Raw genomic sequence first — 23,549 nt, 5'->3', positions numbered from 1 at the left:
GAAAAGGAAGCAGTTCAGGCTGATGTGTTACATAGTTGGCAGTGATCGTTTCAAAGTTTTGAAAGCAGAAACATCTGCTTTTTGTGAGGAATCTGATACTCTGATTGCCTGTTATTACAAGCCTTGTAAAGGATTTAGATTGCCAGCACCTGTTACCTAGAAACTAATCAGTTGAGGTTCGAACTGGGCACCCAACTGCTAATTCCATTAAACTGGGAACCCAAACTGCTGAAACACCCAGCTCCGGAATGCTGATGTCTTGGGAACTCTAAAGTCAGAAGGTTGTGGTTAACAAAGGGTGTACCATGTTAGGCAGCAGCAGGGTAAATGTTTCCAGGACTGTTTTGGTTTTGTAACTTTAAGTGGAATTCAGACACAACATTTCATTGGTTCAGGTCTTTAAATCTGTTTCTGCGCTCTGATGAAATTGATGAAACATGTTTTTAGTTCTGAAGTGCAAAATCAGATCCTTTAAACATTGCAGTGTACTGGCCATGATGGTAGTTCTTGGTCCACAGGAGACATGAGGTTGGCCAACACTTCACAGAGAAGGCTTCTGTGGTTCAGAACTGTATGACACATACAGCATTACTGATAGCTGACAGGAACGGCATATTTTCTTCAATGCTTGACACCATTTTCTAATTAATTTTGTAGAATAGATTGTATAACTGTGGATGGTACTTTTTTATGTTTATTATCTAGCTATAAATACATGTGAAATTTGGTTAACTTAAAGGCCCAATCTGCTACTCACAAAGTGCAGGTGTAGCATCCTTTTCAATCTCCAGCCCAATGTTTCCCAATACAAATGTAGATTTAAGTCCCAATGCTATGTTAATTCAACAACAAATTCTCTTTTTTGTTATTTTTTTTTATAATGGGCTCCAAAGCTGACAAGGAAAACTGTTGAAATAAACTCTAGGCTGTTTCTTCTTTTTCCACGTCTTGCTTCTCATCATTTTCAGGTGTTCCAGAAGCTGCTGTTTCATCAACACTGGGGTATTCGTTTGTCATGTTGCTTGATGGAACTGTGGTTGCAGGTATGTTTTCTTCATTCGGTACCTGAACATACTCTGCATTGGATTGTTTCTGAGCCATTACTCTGCAGGGAGACAGGATTAGGATTGTAATTTCACGTACTGAAATCCCATCTACACTAGAGTCTTTCAAAAGAACATATCTTCGTAGTTTTGTCATCTGAACATTAACCCCCATATTATTAGGACTCTGTTATGAGAGCACCTGAGAAGGTACAAAATCACTGTTAAGACAGAGATTGACAGTGGTGGATAATAAGACTGATCAGTATCACTGGTTTAAGTGATTTTATTAGAAAAAAAAAAAAAAGTGGGTTTTAGTATGTTTAAATGCCAGCTCATTAAAGCAGAATGGGAAACTGAGTAGTGTTGGACAGTGTCTGAAAAGGGATAGCAAAATAAACTGGTTGGTGTGAGCTTTCAGGGAAATTGCATGCAGATCTGGTGTCCCATTCGAATACATAAACATAAGGTACAGTCAGAAAAGAGCTATGAAAAGGCTGATATCTAGAAAAATATTTTTAGTAATAGATATGAATTCCATTTCCCTTATCAAAACAATAATAAATCAACTCCCAATATTTAAGTACTTTAACATGTAAAAAAGTATCAAATACTAGTGGGTTAATTCAAGGTAGTAAGGTTTATTAGTAAGGTTTATTAGGGTCCAAGCACTTAATCAGAAGTTAAAGCTGCATCAATTCAAAGCAGAAATCATGTGCATGAGGGGCCACTGGCCTGGATTAGCAGTAATGCCCATCAGGAAGTTTTAGACCTCTGCTACGGGGCAGTGTCCAGATGACATGACAATCTTTTCTGGCTCAGCTGCATGTATTAATTAAACGTTAAACATCATGGGGCTGACTGTGTAGCATATGAGATGATACCCTGAAGATTTGGCGATTTAGGAGAGAAATGAGCAACCAAAGCACAGGAAAAAAAAAAAAAAAAGACATTTCCAAAGCAGGATCAAAATGGACATTCTGGGCTCCATTCTTTGCCTAAGCCTTAGTGGCTCCAGACATTTGAGATACGTTAGAGTATCCCAAGCATGTGTCCCATAGCCCTTTGTCATGTCTAGTAGTCGATTCTCTGAGAGAAACCCTTAGCTGCTATACTTTTTTGACTTCATCCACCTGTTATTAACAACCACCATAAACTTTTAAATACAAAGCACTGTTTTTCCAACCTATATTTTAGGTATTGCTTGGTAGTAGCTGCATGTAAACATAAGGAAGAGGGTAATGACCAACCATATTACAAGTGCAACAGCCTGAAAGTCACACAAAAGCAAATACTCCCACTTCAGAAGTTTTCTCAAGCCTTGTATTATTTACTCTTCTATAAATGTTTACAGTGTTTATGTTTTACTTTAGCTCTGGTTTATCAGCAGTGCTTTACAGAAACAATTGTCTTAAAATCAAGCAAACAAATGAATTCTTACTGCATTTCATTACTTGATGACTTCTTTTTCTTTGCTTTCTTGGTTAAGACCCAGACGATAACACAAATGATAACAGCTGCCACAATTGCTCCAATTAATGCTCCAGCAACAATAGCACTGTCTGAATCTAGAAAGGAAAAAAAATTAAATTTAAGTATTAATCCAGCAAAATCCCATACAACTTTAGTGGAGGATCCTTTACCAGAAAGAAGGCATTCAGTTCAAAGACCTAAAAAACTAAGTATGTTTTTCCAGGAGAGAGGCCAAAGATACTCTAGGAAAAAGAGAACTGGGCTTTTATGACCTTTTCTGCCTTCTTTCTTAACAGTTAGCACCCTACTCACAACAAGCCCCATGTTTATGACCAGCTAAGGGAAATACTGGGTTGTTAACATTGGCCATAGTTGAAAGCCTTTGTTCTTCAATCCTTGCAAACAAAATCTGAAATTGAGGTTGCCTTTATCTCTGTTGCTCAGCTGCATGATCTGATTTTTTGTGAACCCTAAAAACCTATTTCCACTTCAGCACAGCTGCTAGCTCTGACCTGCCATTTTCATTTTATAGACCACTGAGTAATTGAGTACTCATTTCAGGGACATATCTCATGATTGCTTATACAACATACACTTGGCTCTTGTTAAATGTTACTGTTTACATGAAAAATCTGCAAACAGATACGGTTGACTACTGCCTGCATTTCCAAAAAAAAAATAAAATCTGTTTCAAAGATATTACAGCATTTTCCTTCAAAGAGTATGTCATAGATCATATAAGGGATTATTTTCACTTACGCATTGAAGTTAGGTCAAGCTCACAGGTACTGTTCCCCATGACATTGCTGGCTATACAGCGGTAATATCCTGTTTCAAAGGTAGTGAGGTTGCCGATGTAAAGAATGCCAGTGTTTGGATCTATGGCAAACAGAGAACAGGTACAGATTAACATTCGTATACTTTAGAGGGAAATGATTTTCTTTAGTTGGTATTAGTGAGAGCTTTTAAGAAAAACAGTACAAGCTAAAGGGTTTTCCCATTATTCTTTCATTCTTTATATATGTGTATTCTTTAAATCCAAAACATTTACCTTCTTTGACAATTACTACAGAGGATTCTGTAGGAACATATTAGAAGATGAGTAGTATGCCCATACTCTATAAGTAAGTCTGTCTAATGTTTCACCAGCACTGATACTATTGTCATTGTAATTTCATAAATGAAAAGCTAACAGGTACTGAAGATGTTCAGGATGGATTTATTAGCAACTGAATGAAAAATTGCCTTAATTTGAATGTAAGTTCACTCAAAATTCCAAAGGAAGGAAGATGTAAAGGTATTAATATTTCTCCCATTTTAACATTGTTTACATTTAAAGTAATGGTTGGTATAGACAAGACTTTAATGTGCCACAGTTTTTATTAAAACAAACAAACAAACATGAAGTTTTTTTAACAATAAGAAAAAAATAGCTCTTTGTGACAGCCAATTTGAGTGTGTAAAAATATGAATTTGTGATACTGAACGTCAGAAGAGGAGGGTAAGTTTTAACTGCCCTATGTGATGCAAAGTGTTTGAAATCCTAGCTGGTACTACAGCACTCTGGCTGTTGAGCATGGTATGGCAGTCCTGTAGTTACGTACTAAATTGCTCAGTCACAGGCGTGAGGGTACTGTCGTCTACTTTGTACCAGTGGTAGGTAGGGTGAGGCAATCCCTCTTCACATTTGCATAAGAGGTAGATTAGATGGCCTTTCTCTGGCGTTCCTTCTATTTTGCAGAAAGGCTTTGATGGTTTGACTGTAAAAGAACAAGAACAGAGACATGAGTTCACACCCAAGGCTGCAGGCTTCCACGCTGGGGTCTGTTTCTGTGCTGCTGTAGTAAAGAATAAAACCACAGTTACAGATTTCTGTCAGAGAGCATAGTCTTGTTTGTGCATCTGACCAAAGGCTCTCCTGTAAAGACTTCAGTAATACTAAATATATACACGTGGCCTAGGATACATTTTTATTATCTTTTCTTCCTTTGCATGCTAAATAAATACTATTACAGGGATGGTGAGATGTTAGGCATTGATGGCAACTATCAGTTACTTATACTGGACCAGCCGCTATACATTCTCTAGCATTTTCTGCCACATAGCAGCATCTTTCCCATCTTTCCTTCAGGGCATTGGAGCTTTTCCACATAAAAAGAGAGAGTCAAGGCCTGATTCTTCAGTATCTTGCAGTTGTGGAATAAATAAATCAACTATAGTTATGTGGAGAAAAGAAAAGAGAAAAGAAAAGAAAAAAAAACAAAAAACAAACAACAACAAAAAAAGTTTTGATAGTTTCCCTACTTTGTACACTGAAGATTTTGCTTCTGCTTACAGCTATTATTTTTCATTTCCTATGTCTAGGCATGCTGTTGTGGTTTTTTGGAGTACCATCACTAGGACTATACTGGCAATGAACACAGCCAAAGTTTATGTGCATAAGTTAGTTTTCATGGGAAAAGTACAGTCTCTTCCCTTATCTGCTCCAAGATTTACTCTTTGGGGGATTTTAAATGAGAATTAATAATTGTACTGTGAAAAATGTGACTTTCAGGAAATGAATTTACATGTGTCTTCGTCCTGTACACGGAAGACGGGCAAATGATACTGCAATCTCCTTCATAAGGGTTTGATTTGTACCTCTGACCAGGCATGCGTTCTCAGTACAAAAGCAATGGTTAGATGGGGTTAGTACAAACTTTTGACTTACTAGGAAGTAAATGTCATTCCACTCTTTTTTACTTCTTTCTGAAATTTTGGTCTTTGCTGGGCCTGGGTTATGCTTAAAAGTAACGGCTTCACAGAGAAGTTGTCATTTACAATTAGAAGGGCTTTTTAGTTTGATCACAGAATCACAGAATTTCTAGGTTGGAAGAGACCTCAAGATCATCGAGTCCAACCTCTGACCTAACACTAACAGTCCCCACTAAACCATATCCCTAAGCTCTACGTCTAAACGTCTTTTGAAGACTTCCAGGGATGGTGACTCCACCACTTCCCTGGGCAGCCTGTTCCAATGTCTAACAACCCTTTCAGTAAAGAAGTTCTTCCTAACATCCAACCTAAACCTCCCCTGGCGCAACTTAAGCCCATTCCCCCTCGTCCTGTCACCAGGCACGTGGGAGAACAGGCCAACCCCCACCTCGCTACAGCCTCCTTTAAGGTACCTGCAGAGAGTGATAAGGTCGCCCCTGAGCCTCCTCTTCTCCAGGCTGAACAAGCCCAGCTCCCTCAGCCGCTCCTCGTAGGACTTGTTCTCCAGACTTCTCACCAGCTTCGTTGCCCTTCTCTGGACTCTCTCGAGCACCTCCATGTCCTTCTTGTAGCGAGGGGCACAAAACTGAACACAGTACTCGAGGTGTGACGTCACCAGAGCCGAGTACAGGGGGACGATCACCTCCCTAGCCCTGCTGGCCACACTGTTCCTAATACAAGCCAGGATGCCGTTGGCCTTCTTGGCCACCTGAGCACACTGCTGGCTCATATTCAGCCGACTGTCAACCATCACTCCCAGGTCCTTCTCTGCCAGGCAGCTCTCCAACCACTCATCTCCCAGCCTGTAGCTCTGCTTGGGGTTATTGCGCCCCAGGTGCAGGACCCGGCACTTGGCCTTGTTGAACTTCATGCAGTTGACCTCAGCCCATCGGTGCAGCCTATCCAGATCCTCCTGCAGAGCCTTCCTACCCTCGAGCAGATCGACACACGCACCTAACTTGGTGTCATCTGCAAACTTACTGAGGGTGCACTCGTCCAGATCATCGATGAAGATATTAAAGAGGACTGGCCCCAGCACCAAGCCCTGGGGAACGCTACTAGTAACCGGCCTCCAACTGGATTTGACTCCATTCACCACGACTCTTTGGGCCCAGCTATCCAGCCAGTTTCTAACCCAATGAAGCATGCGCCAGTCCAAGCCAAGAGCAGCCAGTTTCTTGAGGAGAATGCTGTGGGAAACGGTGTCAAAAGCCTTGCTGAAGTCAAGGTAGACCACATCCACAGCCTTTCCCTCATCCACCAAGCGCGTCACTTTGTCATAGAAGGAGATCAGGTTCGTCAAGCAGGATCTGCCTTTCATAAACCCATGCTGACTGGGCCTGAAGTGGCCCTGCAAGTGCCGCGTGATGACTCTCAAGATAATCTGCTCCATGAGCTTCCCTGGCACTGAGGTCAAACTGACAGGCCTGTAGTTTCCCGGGTCTGCCTTCCGGCCCTTCTTGTAGATGGGCGTCACGTTTGCTAGCCGCCAGTCAACTGGGACCTCCCCCGATAGCCAAGACTGTTGATAAATGATGGTAAGCGGCTTGGCCAGCTCCTCCGCCAGTTCTCTCAGTACCCTCAGGTGGATCCCATCCGGCCCCATCAACTTGCGCACATCCAAGTGCCGTAGCAGGTCACCAACCAGATCTTCATGGATAGTGAGGGCCACATCCTGCTCCCCATCCCCTTCCACCAGCTCAGGGTACTGAGTATCCAGAGAACAACCGATATTGCTGCTAAAGACTGAGGAGAAGGCATTAAGCACCTCCACCTTTTCCTCCTCTCTTTTAACTAAGTTTCCCCCCGCATCCAGTAAAGGATGGAGATTCTCCTTAGTCCTCCTTTTTGTGTTGATGTATTTATAAAAACATTTTTTGTTATCTTTAACGGCAGTAGCCGATTGAACTCCAGATGAGTTTTGACCTTTCTAATTTTGTCCCTGCACAGCCTCGCAACATCCTTATAGTCCTCCCTAGTGGCCTGCCCTCTTTTCCAAAGATTATAAACCCTCTTTTTTCTCCTAAGCCCACGCCACAATTCTCTGTTCAGCCAGGCTGGTCTTCTTCCCTGCCGGCTCGTCTTTGATGATACTAATCAAATAGTATCATTCTTTTTCCAACACGAACAATCTAGTGAACTTGGATAATTCCAGCTACCTGCTTAAATCAGGTAGCTTTTCGAGAGTACGAAGTAAATCTGAAGGCCTCTCGGGGGACCATGAGATTTTGCTGTAGGTCAAGCAAGTGTAGCAGCTGAGTGGTATCAGGCCAGGTCTGCTTCGTCTGGAAGCTAGATGGCACCACAAGCTCTACCTGCCTTCAAAGCCCTCGGAGAAAAGCTTTGCGTCAGTACACAAGTGAGCCCTTCTTTCTGCATCACAGGCCTTGTTCATCACAGCCCCGTCATTCCCTCTGCTGCTGCTTATTTTGAGGCGTGATTTTTTTTTTGTAATAGGGCAGGAAAACTACAGTACAGCAGTACAGAGGAAAGGCACTTACCCAGCACATTGACAATCACTGATTTTTGGCTCTGGCCAGCATCATTCAGTGGGCTGAAAACTTCACAGGTGTAGGAACCAGTGTCAGAGGGCTGCATGTTGGAGATTGTTATCGATGCGTTCCCTGGACCTGTTGCAGCTGTGATCCTGTTCTTAAACTCTCCATAGGAGTAAGACTGTCCTCCTGAATAATAATAGATCTGTGGTAGAAAATCCATTGTTAGTTTCAGAACAAAAGATCTTACTGCCACTTTGTTTGCTGCTTGTAACTGGATTATGGTTGATTTTTGATTAAGTGAAGCAAGGTCACCCCCTTTCTTGCACCTTTCCCCAAGAAAACAGAGATAAACATGTGGTACATTTGCATGTACATTTCTAATGGTTCTTAGATGACAAGCTTTTCAGGACAGGGATTTTTTTCGTTGTATAAATGGACAGTAGCTATTTTTTGTAGGTCCTTCAGTCACAGACTTAAGATCATTGACCATCGTATGACAAATTTGTGTACAAATGCTAAGTTATGCGCAATTAATAGTGGCACTAATTGAAGCACTGATCATTTATGATATTATTAATATGCAGCTTAGTAGAAGATTATGACAGGAATGGATTTGTCACTGCAAAAAGGGGGTGGCTGCAGAGCTTTCCAAATATAGAAGCTAGCAAACAGAGAACTGAAGTGAATCCACGTGACATAGGTCTAAGCAAACAAGGTGCCTGATCTGTCTGCCGTGAATTTGGAAGCAATAATAGTGCAGTACAAGAACACCAGCAGAATCATCACACGTGCAGTTAGAGCAACTATGTTGTTCTTGTTTGTGTGATCAAGATCAGAGCCAGTGTCATGAACTATCTTGTTCTTTTTTTTTTTTTTTTTCTTTTTTTCTTTTTCTTTTTTCTTTTGAGTTTATAGCGTAGATGGAAGTCAAGAACAGCTGTTGGCTTCAGTGCTTGAAGTCATACCTGTTTGGGACCAAGAAGTTCCCCTTTTACTATACAGTAGTAAACTTCTGCAGAATTAAAGGCATGGTAAGCAAAAATGTCTCTAAGGAATGCAGCATTTAAATTAAAATTAGCTGTTTAACATTGATGGATTTCACTGATTTCAGTAGCATGAATTGTACTTAAGAGCACTCTGGGAACAGAGTTGGCCTCACAAGCTTATAAGCCCAAACTCGTTGGCTGAACAGAAGGATAAATTGTATTCATTATGGAGACTGGTTGGTAGTTTGAGACTTGGGCCTTGAGCTGTGAATACTTCATCTGCTTTGGGGTGAATATAATAGTTCTCAAGGAGTACGTGCATGCTGTCCTGTCTAACTCTACTGGGAAATCTAGATCTGGAAGAACAAAGCTAATGTGAAAGACTATGGAACGTTAATTACTTCTGTCAGATGTTACTAATAGTATTATATATAAGTGGCAGTGTTTGGGATAAGCAGTATGCTCCCCAGTGCACAAACACCATTTCCTAGGCAAATGGAGTGGCTGCAGCACAATCCATAAACCATTTTCTCACAGTGATGAGTGGTAACCGTACAGAATTACAGTTTGGCACCCAAATGGATCTAACATTTGTCCCACTGACAGTATTCTGGAATCAGCACTGTAAATGTATTTATTGAAGTTGGACCCGACAACATGTTTTTAATAGAAATAGTTGGAAAATGCTTGTAGGAAAAAGTTTCACAGACTGGTGTAAAATGCCATTCACGCCTGACTAATATCAAAAGTTCTTTTTTGTCAAAGCTTCCTGCCTGTAGGGACACTGCAAATCCCCAGGCAAGGAGTATAATTTGCTTTACTTTGCAGATCAACTGATTGCCTTTTGAATTAAGAATATTTATTCTTAATTCTATTTATCCACCCTGATACAGTGTTGACTGAAATCTTTAAGCAATGTTATCTCAATGCCTTTATTAGCTTAAGGCAAGCTACACCCCAAAACTGCCTGAACATAGCTGGTGTATGCAGTGATAAAGCTTTGAAATGAAGGTCAAAACACAAGGCTGTACAGCACCAGCAGCCCTGGTACTGCAGCTTGGCCCCATCTCAAGTGCAGTTTTGTCTGCTTTCCAGCCAGGCTTGATCTGTCCCTTCCCCAGGATTGCAAACACCAGGTACAATTGATGCAGGGCTCTGAGTACCAAAGCTACTACGTGTGCTGCCAGCACGTGGGAAACTGGTGTTACAGCGAGGAAGGATAACAGCTTTAATGTTAGCACAGCGTGGGCTTTGTTAGCAGTCTGCAAGACTGCTGGAGAGACTCTCCAGCTTCCATTTTTTGCATGCAAGCCCATCAGGTTTAAAAGTGGCTTTCTGCTTTGCTAATATAAAACTGATATACCTGTAATTAAAAAAAGCTATTGGCTGCACTTCTTTCATTCTCTACTTATCATAGTACAAGCAATAACATAACGTTATACACTGCTCAGTTCAAGAGTTTGAAGTTACAGAACCTCTGAATTCTGACCTCAGGCTTCTCTTAAACAGATATTCCTCTACAGATCACAGCAGTGATGGATTTGTGCCTCCTCTTTGTTGGTAGTGTGATGGTCATTTGAGTAGGGTAAGGGCAGGAGCTTCCATCAGCTTCATACTAATGTGAAATTCAGTTGCACAATGTCTTATATGAAGTACTGCCTGATTTGCAGCAGTGTGAGAGGAGAGATAGGTCCATTGTATTCTTTCCTAGGGCTTCACTATTGAAAAAAGGTCTAAATTCTCTTTAGCCTACCTCAGAGCCATTTGGGATTTATGCCTGCTGTGTGCCAGCTCAGCTACAGCACATGTTCCTGGGAAACAGGTCTGGCACTGCGAGTTGTAAATGCAGTCAGAGCATGACAGTAAACAACACAGAGGAGCAAGTGCTCCCTGTGAGTGTGATGTAGTTCATCTGATGTCAGGGTGAATTACGCATCTAAGCCCTCATATGATACACTGCGAAATTAATCCCCAGTGCTCTTTCTTCCTTTCTGAATGGACACAGAGGAAATATTTTGTGTACACTGTTAAATCTGAGGCAGGTGTCAGCACAGCAGAGAATATTTCTTCTCTTCGTGGATTTAAACTGAATCTTTTAGTATTTTTGTTGTTGTTTGAACTATGAATATATAAACACAGTTGAGCAGCTTAAGGAAATGCACTTGGTTCCCCTGCAGGCTCCTGTCCTTTCTCTCTTTTGCTCCTGTATGATGCTTATCTCACTAGCTGTGGAGTTCATTGCCTGAGGGAAGGTGGTAAACACCAAAAAGGCTGAGTAATGTTGTGATTAATTACCGAGTGTATATCTTGTCCCAGAGGTATGATTGGGTTGTGTACACAGGAAATTTCATTTAAGAGGAACATGTTTCAGTTAACTGGCTGCGAATTTGTAGCCCATTTTAAACAATACACTCAAAATTAATATTTTAAACCCTTGTATAAAAAGTTTGTATATTGTCCTTAAAAACATTATGTTTATGCCTTTCCAAAAAAAAAAAAAAGATAGGAAAATATTTGCAAAAATGTATCTATGCCATTTCAAAAGTCAAAAACTTTTTTTTCTGTGGAAGATAGAGAAAGCTTCTTTTTTTCTTTTTTTTCTTTCTTTTTTTTTTTTTTTGGCATCTGACAGCTGATATCCCTTCCCACAAGTATGCATCTCATTGACATTTCTTTCCATTTCACCTGAAATGTCCTTAAAATGTCTACATGGGAAAAGTATAAATGTAGTCAATGGCAGTCCCTTGCCAGAGGCCTTTTTAAATCAGCGTGATAAATATGTTTAAAGTCCAGTATCTTGAATGTAAAAAGTACCCAAGAAATCTGCTGTGTTCTCTGTAAAAATAAGCACTTAATGTCCTCAAGCAAACCATGAGCAGCTATAGTGAAGTTGATGATTTACCAGTGGAAAAACAATACCGTGGATGTAGTAATGGTTGCTACTTCTAATTACCAGCTTGTTTGCTCATGCAAGTTTTTATATAATGATGCCTTTTCACATTTCAAGGGAGCAGCTGCCTCAGATGACTAATCAAATAACTGACAAAAAAAAAAAAAAAAAGTGAGATTATCACTCCTAAAAATGCTGTCCCTAATAACTCCACAGTCTGAAACAGCAGTTTCTGCAAAACAGTTAAAAGCTGTCCAGAAAGTCTCTCCTTGGCCTTGGAAAGGATTGCAGTTTGTTCTCTAACTTGTGGGCGAGGGTTTGCTTAATGCCCAGCGGTGTCAGCAGTCATCCCTCCTGCCTTTCTATGCCAATGGCATGGTTACTCTGTGTCTCCAGAGTCTCAGTGTCTGCTACAACCAAGAGGATTTGGTCTCATAGCGCTCCAAGGCAGTTGAACTTTGTGTACCTGTTCAGCGAATATGGGTTACAAACAGAACAGGGAAGAAAGTGGGAATGGTCATGCTAGTTTGGAAGAAAATCTTGGTAACCTCGATGCTGGAGGCAAGGTCATTTGTGTCGTGAATTCAGAAGGATCTGGTACATGAAATCACACATCCTTTTCTACCTTCACCTGACTTGTGGGAAGGCTGTTCCCCTTCTTGTGTGATGGTAAGGAAAGTGCTCACCTGAAGAGGAAGCAGTTGGCAAAGCTGTGTTGAGGGTTTTCGAAGGCTGCCAGATATCTGGCAGAAAAGGAAAAACCCATCTACAGGTTTGTTTATGCAGCATCTCCCATAGAGCAATCTTGTTCCGTGGGGGGTAGAGCACACGTGTGAAAAAACAGGCAGAAAATTAGAAGAAACGTGCCTCCATCTGCTTCCTTTCCCTTCTTGGGGCTGGACAAATAGATGCTAGAATTAGTGTAAATGTGCGTCTTTCAAATGGCTTTGGATGGACTCAGTCCAGGTCAGTGTTCCTGCCATCCCCTGCTGCCATCACACCACATTGCTGTTTTGCCTAGTGCATCTGGGTGTCAAACTTGTAAAAGCAGATGTACTTGAAGATGTGTTACAAAACATGCCACTTAATCTGCACAGTAGCCTTGACGTCCTGACGGTGAGGCAGAACCAGGACATGGCTTCCTGTCTAATACCTATCTTCCCTCCCCCAGCCCATCTCGCTTTCTCCCACCAGCAGATGCAAAGCTGGAGCATCCTGTCTGATGACGTTTCTCTAGGCTGATGTATTCAGCGTCTCATTCTGATTCACAGCCCTTGCCTGGAGAGCTGTAAAGCTCAGGCACTCGGAGGCATTCCGACCCCAGCAGCGTGTTGTTCTATCATTTTCTCTTTGTCATTTTCTCAGGCTACCATAAAAAGAACTGTTGAAGTCTCTTTCTCACCAATAAGTGCAAAAGGAGATGTTAACAACTTCAGCAGATAGGTATCATCATCTCTTTCTGAATTCTGAGTACAGACAGAATTTATAAAATAACCAGGGAAAAAAATGTATTCATCTTTCCCTTAAGCATCTTACCGTCTAATCAGAGAGCAAATGCTGCACTCTCCAAGTGTTAATTAAAGCCCAAGGCGCAAATTCTGAGCTTGCTAGATAAGCAGGCAAATGCTCACATGTGCGTTGGTTTCGTTGACGTGTGCCATGTGACTGAGCCTGGCCCCAAATGCATTTGCTCATCCACAGCTGCTTTCTACACATTTTTAATGGAACTTTGATCTGCCAGACTGCAGCAGGGATATTCTGCCCTACATCACAGGGATTTTTGTCATGGGTAACCGAGGATGACTGGAAACCTCTTGTCACAATTGCACATTGGTAGAAGAAAGGGATGGAGTCAGAAGCCTTTAGAGAATTAATCACTCCGCAGCTTTAACTGGCGCAAAATGCTTTGGAGGATCATTTCTTTCATGTTCTCACAGTGTCATTCTTGTGGCTGAACTATTAGTGAGTAATTTCTACAGCGTATCAAGCACAAACATGCTTTCTCAGTGCCTTTGGCAGTTATCAGACCTCAATTTGCTTTGGGCTGCACCCTGTACTTCACGGTGAGACAGGAATCCCACTCAAAGAGGGTTTGGAAGGAATTCTGGCTGGGACACCGGCCAGCTGATGGCTGAGAGGAGGCTGGTTCAGCAGGCAGCTTTGGGTTCCTCTGTACGTCACAGCCCAAAATGTCACGTTCTAGAGGGGGGATCGAGGAGGAATATTTTTTCTCTCTGTAAATATCTAGCCCCAAATCTGGGCTATTCAGCCTTGCTCACATTCAGCCCAGAGGCTCCTGGTGTGTGGACGTGCTATTCAGATACTCTTTGGGTAGAATATTCTTGAAGGATCAGTTACTAGTTCAGCCACTTGAATAGCTGTGGGAATAAAGCAACAGCTACTTCCAGAATAATTCTGATAGAGGAAAATGCAGTAAAAATTAGCGTGAGGTAAAAGCTCTGAGTGATGCATCTGATTGAGCTCATCTCAGCCATGTGCTGGTTTTAGGATTTTAACCCAGAACATAATTACAAGTTTTATAGCAGTATAAATCTAGCAGAAGCTATTTAGCTCTTTTTATGTTGTTGTTAAGATTGTTTGGTTTTTGTTTGTTTGTTTGTTTGTTTCTTACCTTGTATCTCCAGCTACATCTTCCCCGTGCATCTGTCACATACACCATCTTTTGACAATGACTGACTGACTTTTCATCCATACTCAGAATACCGTGACACGGGGAGTGCTGTATTTGAGTAAAAATGGGCTGGTCTGAGAGTTAAATGAGACTGGAAATGTGCCCCCAAAGTCCAAGAGCCTGTTCTCTACACAACTCCCCTGAAGGCAGCGGTGCTGTTCACAAGGGCAGGGTGCCTCATGCTCAGCACGTTGTGCAGATGTCTTAAGCCCTGAGTAACAGAGGGGGATGCAATACCATCTTATTGCTGAGTTCTACCTAAAATTAGGCAAACTAAGTGTCCTACTGGCTCCAAACACGTAAGTTACAACCTGATCTTTTTCTACTTGTCGCCACTCTCTTTTTTGCTCTGTTGTCTGCCTAAGCATGCCAGTTTATTTGACCTTCTCTCTGCAGACTGTCACCCCAGCACCAGAGAGAACCACAAGCAGCCAACAGCAACCCTAGTGGCATCCAGGAATTGCTCTGACTGCACTGACAGCAGGGTCTGTCTTCCCTTCACTGGAGGTATTGCCTTTGCTTTCTGCCATTAAATGAAACTGTGTTTTTTGGTGCCTGCAGGGTCACTGAAGTGTTAGATAAGACTTGGTTTTAAAAACATCACCCTTAGGCAAAACAAAATGCTCATGTATCAGAGAGGCCCCTTCCAGTAAGTTATCTGTAGTGCTCCAGGCAGTGCTTTGCAGAGGCTTGTCTTCACTTGGGGGCTGGATTGGGCTGCTGTGCTCCAAGCCAGCATCCCCTGCAGCACTGACAGCCCCTGCAGCACACGACCTCAGACATCTGTGACTGGAAGCATGTGTGGTGGGCTCTCAGGACCTAGTCTTGCCCCTTGCTGCTAAATGACACTTCCTTGGTAGCACAGATAGGAGAAAAATGCAGAGCTCCCTCGGGATGAAAGCCAATATACAGAATAAATGGAAGATACCATTGCTACAGGCTGCTACACTCCTTCCCTCACTATCATCCATCAGCAGTTTTGCCAAAGCAGTGTTAATGTCATCATTTGCAAGTATTTCAAGTTAGGTTTTTTTAAGAGAACTATTCCATGAGAGGCATATCAATAATTCACCCAGCATCTCTTGCAAACAACAGCCATTCCTTTCCTTTACTCCTCTAGTTAACTCAAAATTTCATCAATAATACTGCAGTGAGCATATCTTGGGTAGCCACGCAGTGTCTCTGATAATTTCACTTGCTTTAACTGTGGGTGGCCTGGGCTGGAGGCTCGAGGTGTGGTGCTGGTTGGGTTCAGGACTTGGATTTAGGTTTGCCAGGCTGCAGCCTCGCCTGTGCAGAGTCAACAGAAAGCTTCAGTCTTTCAAACATTTATTTAGGTGCTTTATACTGAGGTCAGCCGAGTGACTCAGAGCATAAAATGAAGCACAGATGTAGATCTTAGCAGGAGCTGTGAGTCTACCTTAGGAAGCAGATAAGGCTGAGATATATTCTGTTACTCTGGGTGAGCTGAATAAGTAGTTTTTGCCTCAGTTTGTCTATTGGTAAAGTACAGAGAGTTGGGTAGTTGGAAATTTCTCAAGATCCTTGGCTGGGAGCAGCTATTTAAAAATAAAATTCATCATTAAAAAGACATATTGCTAGGGTGAAAAAGGCCAAAAAAAAAAAAAAGTAAAAAAAAAGTAAAAATACACATAACTTCCCGTTTTCCATTAGTTGACATTTACAGTATTTAGTTCAAATAAAGAGAATTACTTCCACTGGTGGAACTTCTCAGGATAGGAGCAGAATTAGGCTCCAATTAGAGAAAAGTTTAATATTCCTCACTACATATACCTACACTGTCTTCAAACCAGCCCAGCGAACACCTGCCTTTCCCCTGTTTGCTGCCTTCCTCCTCATCGCAGTGTCTGCGAGCAGCCGGCTGTTTGTGGCATCTCCTCCCCACCCGTGTAACTGCCATGGCTTTTAGCTGCTGAGCACCTGCACCAGCATTGTGGCGAAGGGGAACAGGATATGAAAACACCACAACAAACAGCAAAGCACGCCAGCCAGTTTCACAAAGCAAGCGCTGGGAAGCATTGGGTCTGTGCACTGATGTACAGCGCTGCCTAAGCTTGCAGCAAGGTAAAATCTGTGGCTGAATACTCCAGGGTGTTAAATTAGCACTGGCACCAGTCCTCACACTGATCTTATTGATTTCCTTCGAAACAGAACTGCGGCTGAGCTCACATATCTCAGAACACTGCAAAACTTGTAACATGACGGTATAAAACAATAACATTATTTTTAAAAAGACACCTATGGCCTCCATACTTAATATATATATAATGTCCTAAAATCTAATAATGTAAAGCTCAGCCTCATTAATCTTAAAAGCCAAAAGAATCTTAATTTGAATCTAAAGAATCTAAATTTGCCTTAATTAATTCTAACATACTACAGTGTTAGCTTTATTATTTGCTGCCACTGCAGAGAGAAATGGCCGTATTACCAGCTATGTAAATACACATTATTTATTCGGATGAAGATTTCATTATGTTTGTTATGGAGAATATCCCCCTGTTAATTCTTTTTATACTAGCCACATGAATAACAGGGTCCTCAAGACAGCGAGCACTTAGTGAGGTGCTGGGAATATTTAGGATTGTAGCAGGTGAGATAACAAGTATTTTCTGTAGCTTTCTGAAAAATTGTAAGTCTCCTATCTTTAAAATATTTGGCAGACATTTTCTACTCTAAAAAAAAAAAAAAAAAAGGAAGCTGAAAATTTATCCATTTAATTGTTGAAAAAATGGCAATTTTTTAATAACAGTATAATTTTTAATATTTTTTTCTGGAGAAAATAGACGCTAATTATAAGGAAGTATTCATTATTTATTTGAGATGTGTTAGATGAATCTAAGTATATAATAAAATTTAATAATTTTATCCAACTTAACATGCAAGCTGCTGTTCTGGTATTCAGTAAACTATAGTGCCAACATGTTCAATTGCGCTGTTTTTGTCAGCTCAACAGTATATTGAATATATTTTTGACTTGATTTTAGTATTCTTTAAACAACGTAAGCCAAAGCTGGCAGTCTCTTCCGTTGCCATGCATATACTTTCTACTAGGAAGAAAATATGAAATTTAACTTCAGCTGCATGCCAAGCAACCAGGGCAAAGCCAGGTTTGTAGAGACAAAGATTATTTTGGTTTAAACCTGTAGGTGAAAAGTATACATGCTGCCAGGCACTCTGTCCTTTCTGAAACCCAGAAAACTCACCAGTGCGAAATGGAAAGAGCAGCCTCAAATTGCTGTGGGTTTAGACAGGTTGAAAATCCGATTCCATGTTCAGCTGTGTTGTGTGACTTCTTTAAATTGGTATTTTTCACAAGCAGTCACAGTCCTTTCTTACCACTGTTTGTATTAACACGATTACTTTTGCTGTGAATAGGTTCAAAATGCTGAGGAATCACTGTGTTGCAGTAAAAAGCTTCGGGACCAAATAATACAGGGCTGAATGGGTTGCTAAAAGCAGTTCAATTAAAGCACCCCAGTCCTGCAGCTCTGCACATGCATGCACCCTCTGAATACATCAGCAGAGGGAAGGGTTTTCTCCATGCCTCACTGAGTGTAGAGCTGAGGATAACAGGCACTGCAGTGAAGGGAAGTTTTGCCTCTGTCCTCAAGGAGGATGGGATTAGCACTACCTCATCACCTTGCTAGATTGTATCGACTTTATTTAATGACAATGCAGATCATCCATTACCAATGGATGTGTGCTGTGGTGTGAAAGTGAATTTACCATGAAATTAGTACCAAATGGGGAGAAAACCAGATGCATTTTTTCCAGTCCTTCTAGGCACAGCTTCCCCACTGAATTCAGGGGGAGCTGCAAAATCCGGGACTGAGTGCTAAAGAGATTGAACCGTGAAGTTTCCCTGGCATTTCAGAGCCTCGCATCAGTTACTTTTCCTTTTTGGAGCATATTCCAAACCACCCACAGTATGTTCTGATTACATTCCTTAGGGGATATTTTCTCATCATCCATCACAGCTTACAAATGGTTTTTCCCCTCTTGGATCTCTTGATGCTGTCCCATGCTCCCTCTGAAATACTTTCAGCTATAATAACGCAAGTAAAATGGAGAGACTGTAACTGAATCTGGAGAATATGGGCTCGATCCTGTCTTGGTGCTGTACTTCCCACCTGAAGGAGTGATTGAAGTCTGTGCTACAACATACTGGATCAAAATTATAATGCATTACTCTATGCACAATTTAGGTAATGTGAAGCTGCCACCCTTTTGTGAGTAGTTCTTTATTTAAGAACAGTTTTGACTTGAAAAAAGCAAATGATATGAGTAACAACTACTCATACAATTAGTCAGAAAGGTGTGCATATATCAGTCTGTCATTTAGCTGGAGTCAGAACTTGGGACGGGCCCACTGTTTGTGCTTGTCACTGCTAGAGGCTTTATCTATAGCTACGACATACAGCAGGAGGGTAAGCAGTTCCCCTGACCTGTGTTAAATTGCTCTTGCTTGCATACTGGCTATTGCTCAGTGCCAAATGTAGTAAGTACTGTACGTTCTGCAAATTGCACACAGTCTAATTCTGCTCTAATTGATAAACTGAATAGAAGGTATAACTCTATCAGCCGTGGCAAACCTCTGAATGTAATGTTATTAGGAAGTTGTTAAACACGACAGGAATATCATCAGAGTGGGCTGTGCCAGTGATCTAAGTCAAACCTGTTTACATCAGCTCTCAGGTGTAACACCGAGCAGGAAAATTGAACTTGTAGGAAAAAAATGTTAGCAGTAATGTTAAAACTAGGGGGGGAGGGAGGGGGAACAGGCTGATTGTCTTAAAGGCCAAGCATGACACTAGGGTGTCGAAAGAAGTCACGGTCTTCAAGGATGCAGTGATACTTCTAAGCAGCATTTCTTCTTATAAAGGAAAGCATTGCTGACTGCTCAGCACCTTGCTGGGTGAGCTAAGGGGAACTCAGAACCTGCATGTTATGCTGGATTAATTTCACACCCAAACATTGGATTCATTGGTAGCTCTCGTAGTCTGACTGCTAGCGTGGGTATGTACAGAAGTTGCACATCCCATCCCTGACTCCCTGGAGGCAGTCCAGGCTGCTCTGCAAGGCCTTCAGAGCCACGTGAGGGGCTGGGGCAATGCTTACAGCAGGCAGCTGCGTAGTACTTGGTGTCCCTCACAGTCCTGCTGCCCCCTCCATGCTGATACTCCATCCTACCACGCTGCACTGCTGCAGGGGGAGCTGCTGGTCTCAGGAAGGGCAGGGAGCACTTGCCTTTGATCTGTAATTGTTCTGCTACTGCAGTGACACCCACGGGATGCTGCGAAATGCTAACCCAAGTTAACTGGGGCAGATTTCCCACTACTGCTGCTGACTTGGGCTGGTGGCCTGTTACGCACTGCTCTCGTCCGAGCCACCCAATAGCAGCGCTAATGGAGCTCGCATTTGACCCTGAGGTGGGGAATGCATTGTCATAGGCAAGGGCGTCTCACCAGGAAAACACGTTCACAATAGGAGGAAGTGTCTGCCAGACAAGAGAAAAGGGAGCTGGTCCAGGGGCCGGAGCACTTGTGTGATTTTTGGACACCTCAGCTTTACTCCACGTCACGCTTCCTGTGTGACTTGGAGCAAGTTGTTGAAGCATCTGAATGCCTCTCCTACCTTCTCATAAGTTTCCATGAGAGCCCAGGCATGCAGTAAGAATTGGGAGCCTCGGTAGCTTTGTACATCTGCCCTAAAATTCACTGCACCTCAGTCCTTTGTCTTTAGTGTGGGAACACCAATGTTACCTGCCCCCAGGTATTAGTGAGGATAATGCTATAAAACATAACAAGATTCTTTAAGGACATCAGGACATCTTAAACATATCTTCAAATTAATAACAAATAAATATCTTACGGTGTGCAGCTGGCTCTCTTTGGCACTGTAGAAGCTCCACTGGATAAAGAAATTTCCCAGCGGCTGAGAACTTGCGTACGTACAGAGGAGGGTTGCATTGCCGCCCGTCGTGACATTCACTATCTTCTCAGGAACGGTCACCACAACGCTGCCGGCGTGACCTGTGGGCAGTAAGCACGGTGAGCAGAGACCTGCTGGGGCCAGCTCCGGGAGCAGGGCAGGAGAGCCTTGCTCCTGCTTTATCTAAACAACCTGAAGGAGATGTCTGTCCTTCTCCTTTCAGCAGTTTCCCTTGGGCTTGATGGGGAAGTTTTCATGATAACGAGCTGGGAGTGGGTAAAGCTAACAAGCACATAAATCCCCAGAATAGCTGTCCCCTTAAAACCAAGAATATTCTGACAAAGCAGAGCTGAAAGCAGGCCTGTTCTCACCTGCAGAGGCTTGTCTTCTTACTGAGAGCCTGCGGCTCAACGGAACCTTTCTTCTGCACTCTCAGTGCTCTCCTGAACCTCACGCTCTCGCTCACAGCTGTCCTGAGGCCTCGTTTACACCTTTGTTGCCTTCTTTTCTGCAGTTACTCCTTTAGATGTCTGATCTTTATCCGTGGCTCACCATCTGCTACAGCGTTGTCTCTTCTTGTATTCTTACGTTCTGTTTCTGACTCAGTGGCACTGTTGGGTTCCCCCAGTTTGGAGCCTAGCAGCCCTTCTCCATTTTCCTTTTGCTAACTACTTTGCTTATGTTTAGGTTCCTTATGGCTTCCATGCAGAAGTTGTGTTTTTTTTTTTCCAATGTATGAGTGACAGAGGCAAACATACAAAATATTCTTCTCTTAATGGAATATCTGTGCATCTTAGGCTAGGGTGCTGCTTTTTAGAATTTAAACAGAACCTTCAGCAACATCAAAAGAATATTTTGCTCAAATTATCACTATCACCCACATGAGAGAAAACATAGTTTAAGAAAGAATATATTTTGGCATTTTTAACCATGCAAATGTTGCAGATCCATCAGCTCCTACAGTAGGCAAGCCTATCTCAACCTAAAATCTTTGGAGTCTGACTTCCTTGTTTGATAGCTTGAGTATTAGAAATTCAGTGGAAGGAAGAAGGCAATAATCCACTTTCCATGTCAGTGTTGGCTAGGATTAGAACTAGCAAGCTTTAGCTACAGCGAGATTTGCATTATATGTGAGAACAGTCTCACGGGAATGGTTGCAGACTGACCTAAATTAGTGTGGATCCTGCCTTGGGGAAAGAGGGCATCCCAGTGCTATCTGTAAGTCCTGCTTGTCCTATGAGTTCCCAATAGCTTAATCCTTACTGTAATCTAATATGAAAGCCATGTAATGTTATTTTAGCTGTCTCAGTTCATTGTTCTCAGCTTTAACAATTAGAGTTGGCCAGAAGATTATAGTTTCTTGCCACAATAATACTTGCAAGTATGTGCATTAATTTTCTCTTCTTCATTGGAATTAAGCTATGGTCCTTCAACACAATGGCAAACTACTGAAAACATAATTTTTCCAGTCATCTGCTCTGTGTGTTTCCTTCATCACTCTCTGTGTCTGGAGTCAGGAGTGCCACAGCTTGAATATTACAAGCTTTTCCACAAGAAGTTAGCTGAAATGACTCCATCTTCCATAAAGTTATATGTTTAGGATAAATACATTCAGCTGAAATATACTAGCATAGTTCTAGTAAACATATAAGGCCAAAACCTATAAAACTTTATTTGTCCAGCAAGGTTTTTAAAAGCCACTGCTAATTCTAAGATGGTGCTTTTGACGGGAAATGGAGTAAGCTGGAACCGCACAGCCTATTCCCACATCATGGAAGTTAGAGAGAGCTTTGCTTTGTGTTTAATTCACTGTTTATGGTTTCGAACTCGTAATCCCATCTCATCCATACAGCCCTTTTAATTTCAGTGAAAAAAGCACATGAATAAAAAGTGACCCCATAAAAAAGGCTAGTGTGAGCAGGGCTATAACTTCTTGTTAAACCATTGCTCTGTCTTTTACTCAGCAATATAACTGTGTGAGCATTTCCTTGCTACAGAGAAAGTGACTGCAGTTAACTGGGAATCATCCACTCTCATTGCAGTCCCATGAAGTTTTTAATGCTAACAAATAAATACCAGTTTGCTGATATTTTGCTGGCCTCCCCAGAAACCTTCAGTCAGTGGTTCCCCTTGCTACGGCCACACTGCTAGCCTTAAGTCCACAACATTGTTTTGCAAAGTATTTGTACCAGCACTGAATTCCTTTTAATTTCTAAGGCAAAACTCTGTGGAGTTTGTATGCGTGAGAGAGGTGACATTGAAATACTAGGAGCAAATATTTAAGTTATTTCTTTGGCATCCAAAATAGGTAATTCCATCTTGAAAAGAAAACGCGTAATCTAACTTTCATTTTCGTTAGTGGACACAGTTCATCTCCTCCTGGAGAATTAGACTTAAAATATCTACTACTGCATATATTAAAAGTAAAGCTTAGCACAATAAATTGTCTTTGAAACATGAATAATATATTATCTTTAATATACCATATATTTCCTAGATTCCAACGAGTATTACATCCTCACTTAACTTCACGGAAACCCAAATGATTATATGCATGCTTAAAGTTAAGCATACCCCCCAAAAAATGGTGGGGATGAGCCCAAGGCATCATTTCCCAGGAATATCCTGAAGAGATAAAAAAGCCAAATGTGATGAAACCAGCCTTGAAGGTTAGGTTTTCTCACATTCAGCTTTTGGCTCCTCTTGAAACAGTCTAGCACTCTACATGTGAACTCTTTGCCTCGTCCTGTCTGTAAAGCAAAGCATTGATTTACCAAAGCTAAAATTCCGTTCTTGAGCAAAAAATTATTACCAGTCAGAGGGCAGCTTGCTGATTTCCACAAATTAGCGTGGCATTGTAGCCACAATATTCATTCCATCTAGAAATAAATCCAGAGTGTTTTCCCAGTTTGCCAGTCACGTTGACCTGCTCTCTTATTTCAATAAGTTCTTCTACTTCAGTGTTACTTCAATCAGTTTGTTATTCTTACCTGCAAAGGTGGCTAGGATTGGAAGTATCTTCAGCATCGTTGCAAACATCTTGATGTTTGGAGAGAAAAGAGACCAGATGCAGGTTCTGACTTCAACTAAAACTCAACCGTGGCTTTTTTTTTTTTCAAGTGGGTTTTTGTTTTCCTTATCAGCTATGTATCAACACGTCAATAAGCTTTTTATTCTCCTTTATCACATGTATGCCTTTCTCCGACTAGTGGTGTGATTGTTCAGTTGAAACCATTTTGTGGGGTGTGAGCAACTGAG

At 41.8% G+C, this 23,549-nt stretch overlaps 1 protein-coding gene across 1 annotated transcript; it reads right to left on the bottom strand.

The window, feature by feature from the left end:
- Positions 1 to 921: 921 nt before the first annotated feature.
- Positions 922 to 23,330, bottom strand: VSIG1 (V-set and immunoglobulin domain containing 1). Its single transcript, XM_032196549.1, has 8 exons — positions 23,282 to 23,330; positions 20,232 to 20,392; positions 14,277 to 14,384; positions 7,772 to 7,970; positions 4,121 to 4,276; positions 3,276 to 3,395; positions 2,485 to 2,611; positions 922 to 1,105 (listed from the first exon to the last, which is right to left on the bottom strand). The coding sequence occupies exons 1-8, from the start codon at positions 23,328 to 23,330 to the stop codon at positions 922 to 924; spliced, it is 1,104 nt and encodes a 367-aa protein (XP_032052440.1).
- Positions 23,331 to 23,549: the final 219 nt, after the last annotated feature.

Source organism: Aythya fuligula, chromosome 13, assembly GCF_009819795.1.
Source record: "Aythya fuligula isolate bAytFul2 chromosome 13, bAytFul2.pri, whole genome shotgun sequence".
Taxonomy (NCBI): domain Eukaryota; kingdom Metazoa; phylum Chordata; class Aves; order Anseriformes; family Anatidae; genus Aythya; species Aythya fuligula.
The sequence above is the reverse complement of the archived record's forward strand: the minus strand, read 5'-3'. Positions and strand labels throughout refer to the sequence as shown.

Bases quoted from the DNA above. Each gene is read 5' to 3' on its own strand.
- VSIG1 (XM_032196549.1), bottom strand. From the start codon at position 23,330: ATGTTTGCAACGATGCTGAAGATACTTCCAATCCTAGCCACCTTTGCA. The intron at 14,385-20,231 runs GTAAGATATTTA...ACTCAAATACAG, and splicing joins AAGAGAGCCAGCTGCACACC to CACTCCCCGTGTCACGGTAT. The intron at 3,396-4,120 runs GTACGTAACTAC...TGTTTGCCATAG, and splicing joins GCCTGTGACTGAGCAATTTA to ATCCAAACACTGGCATTCTT.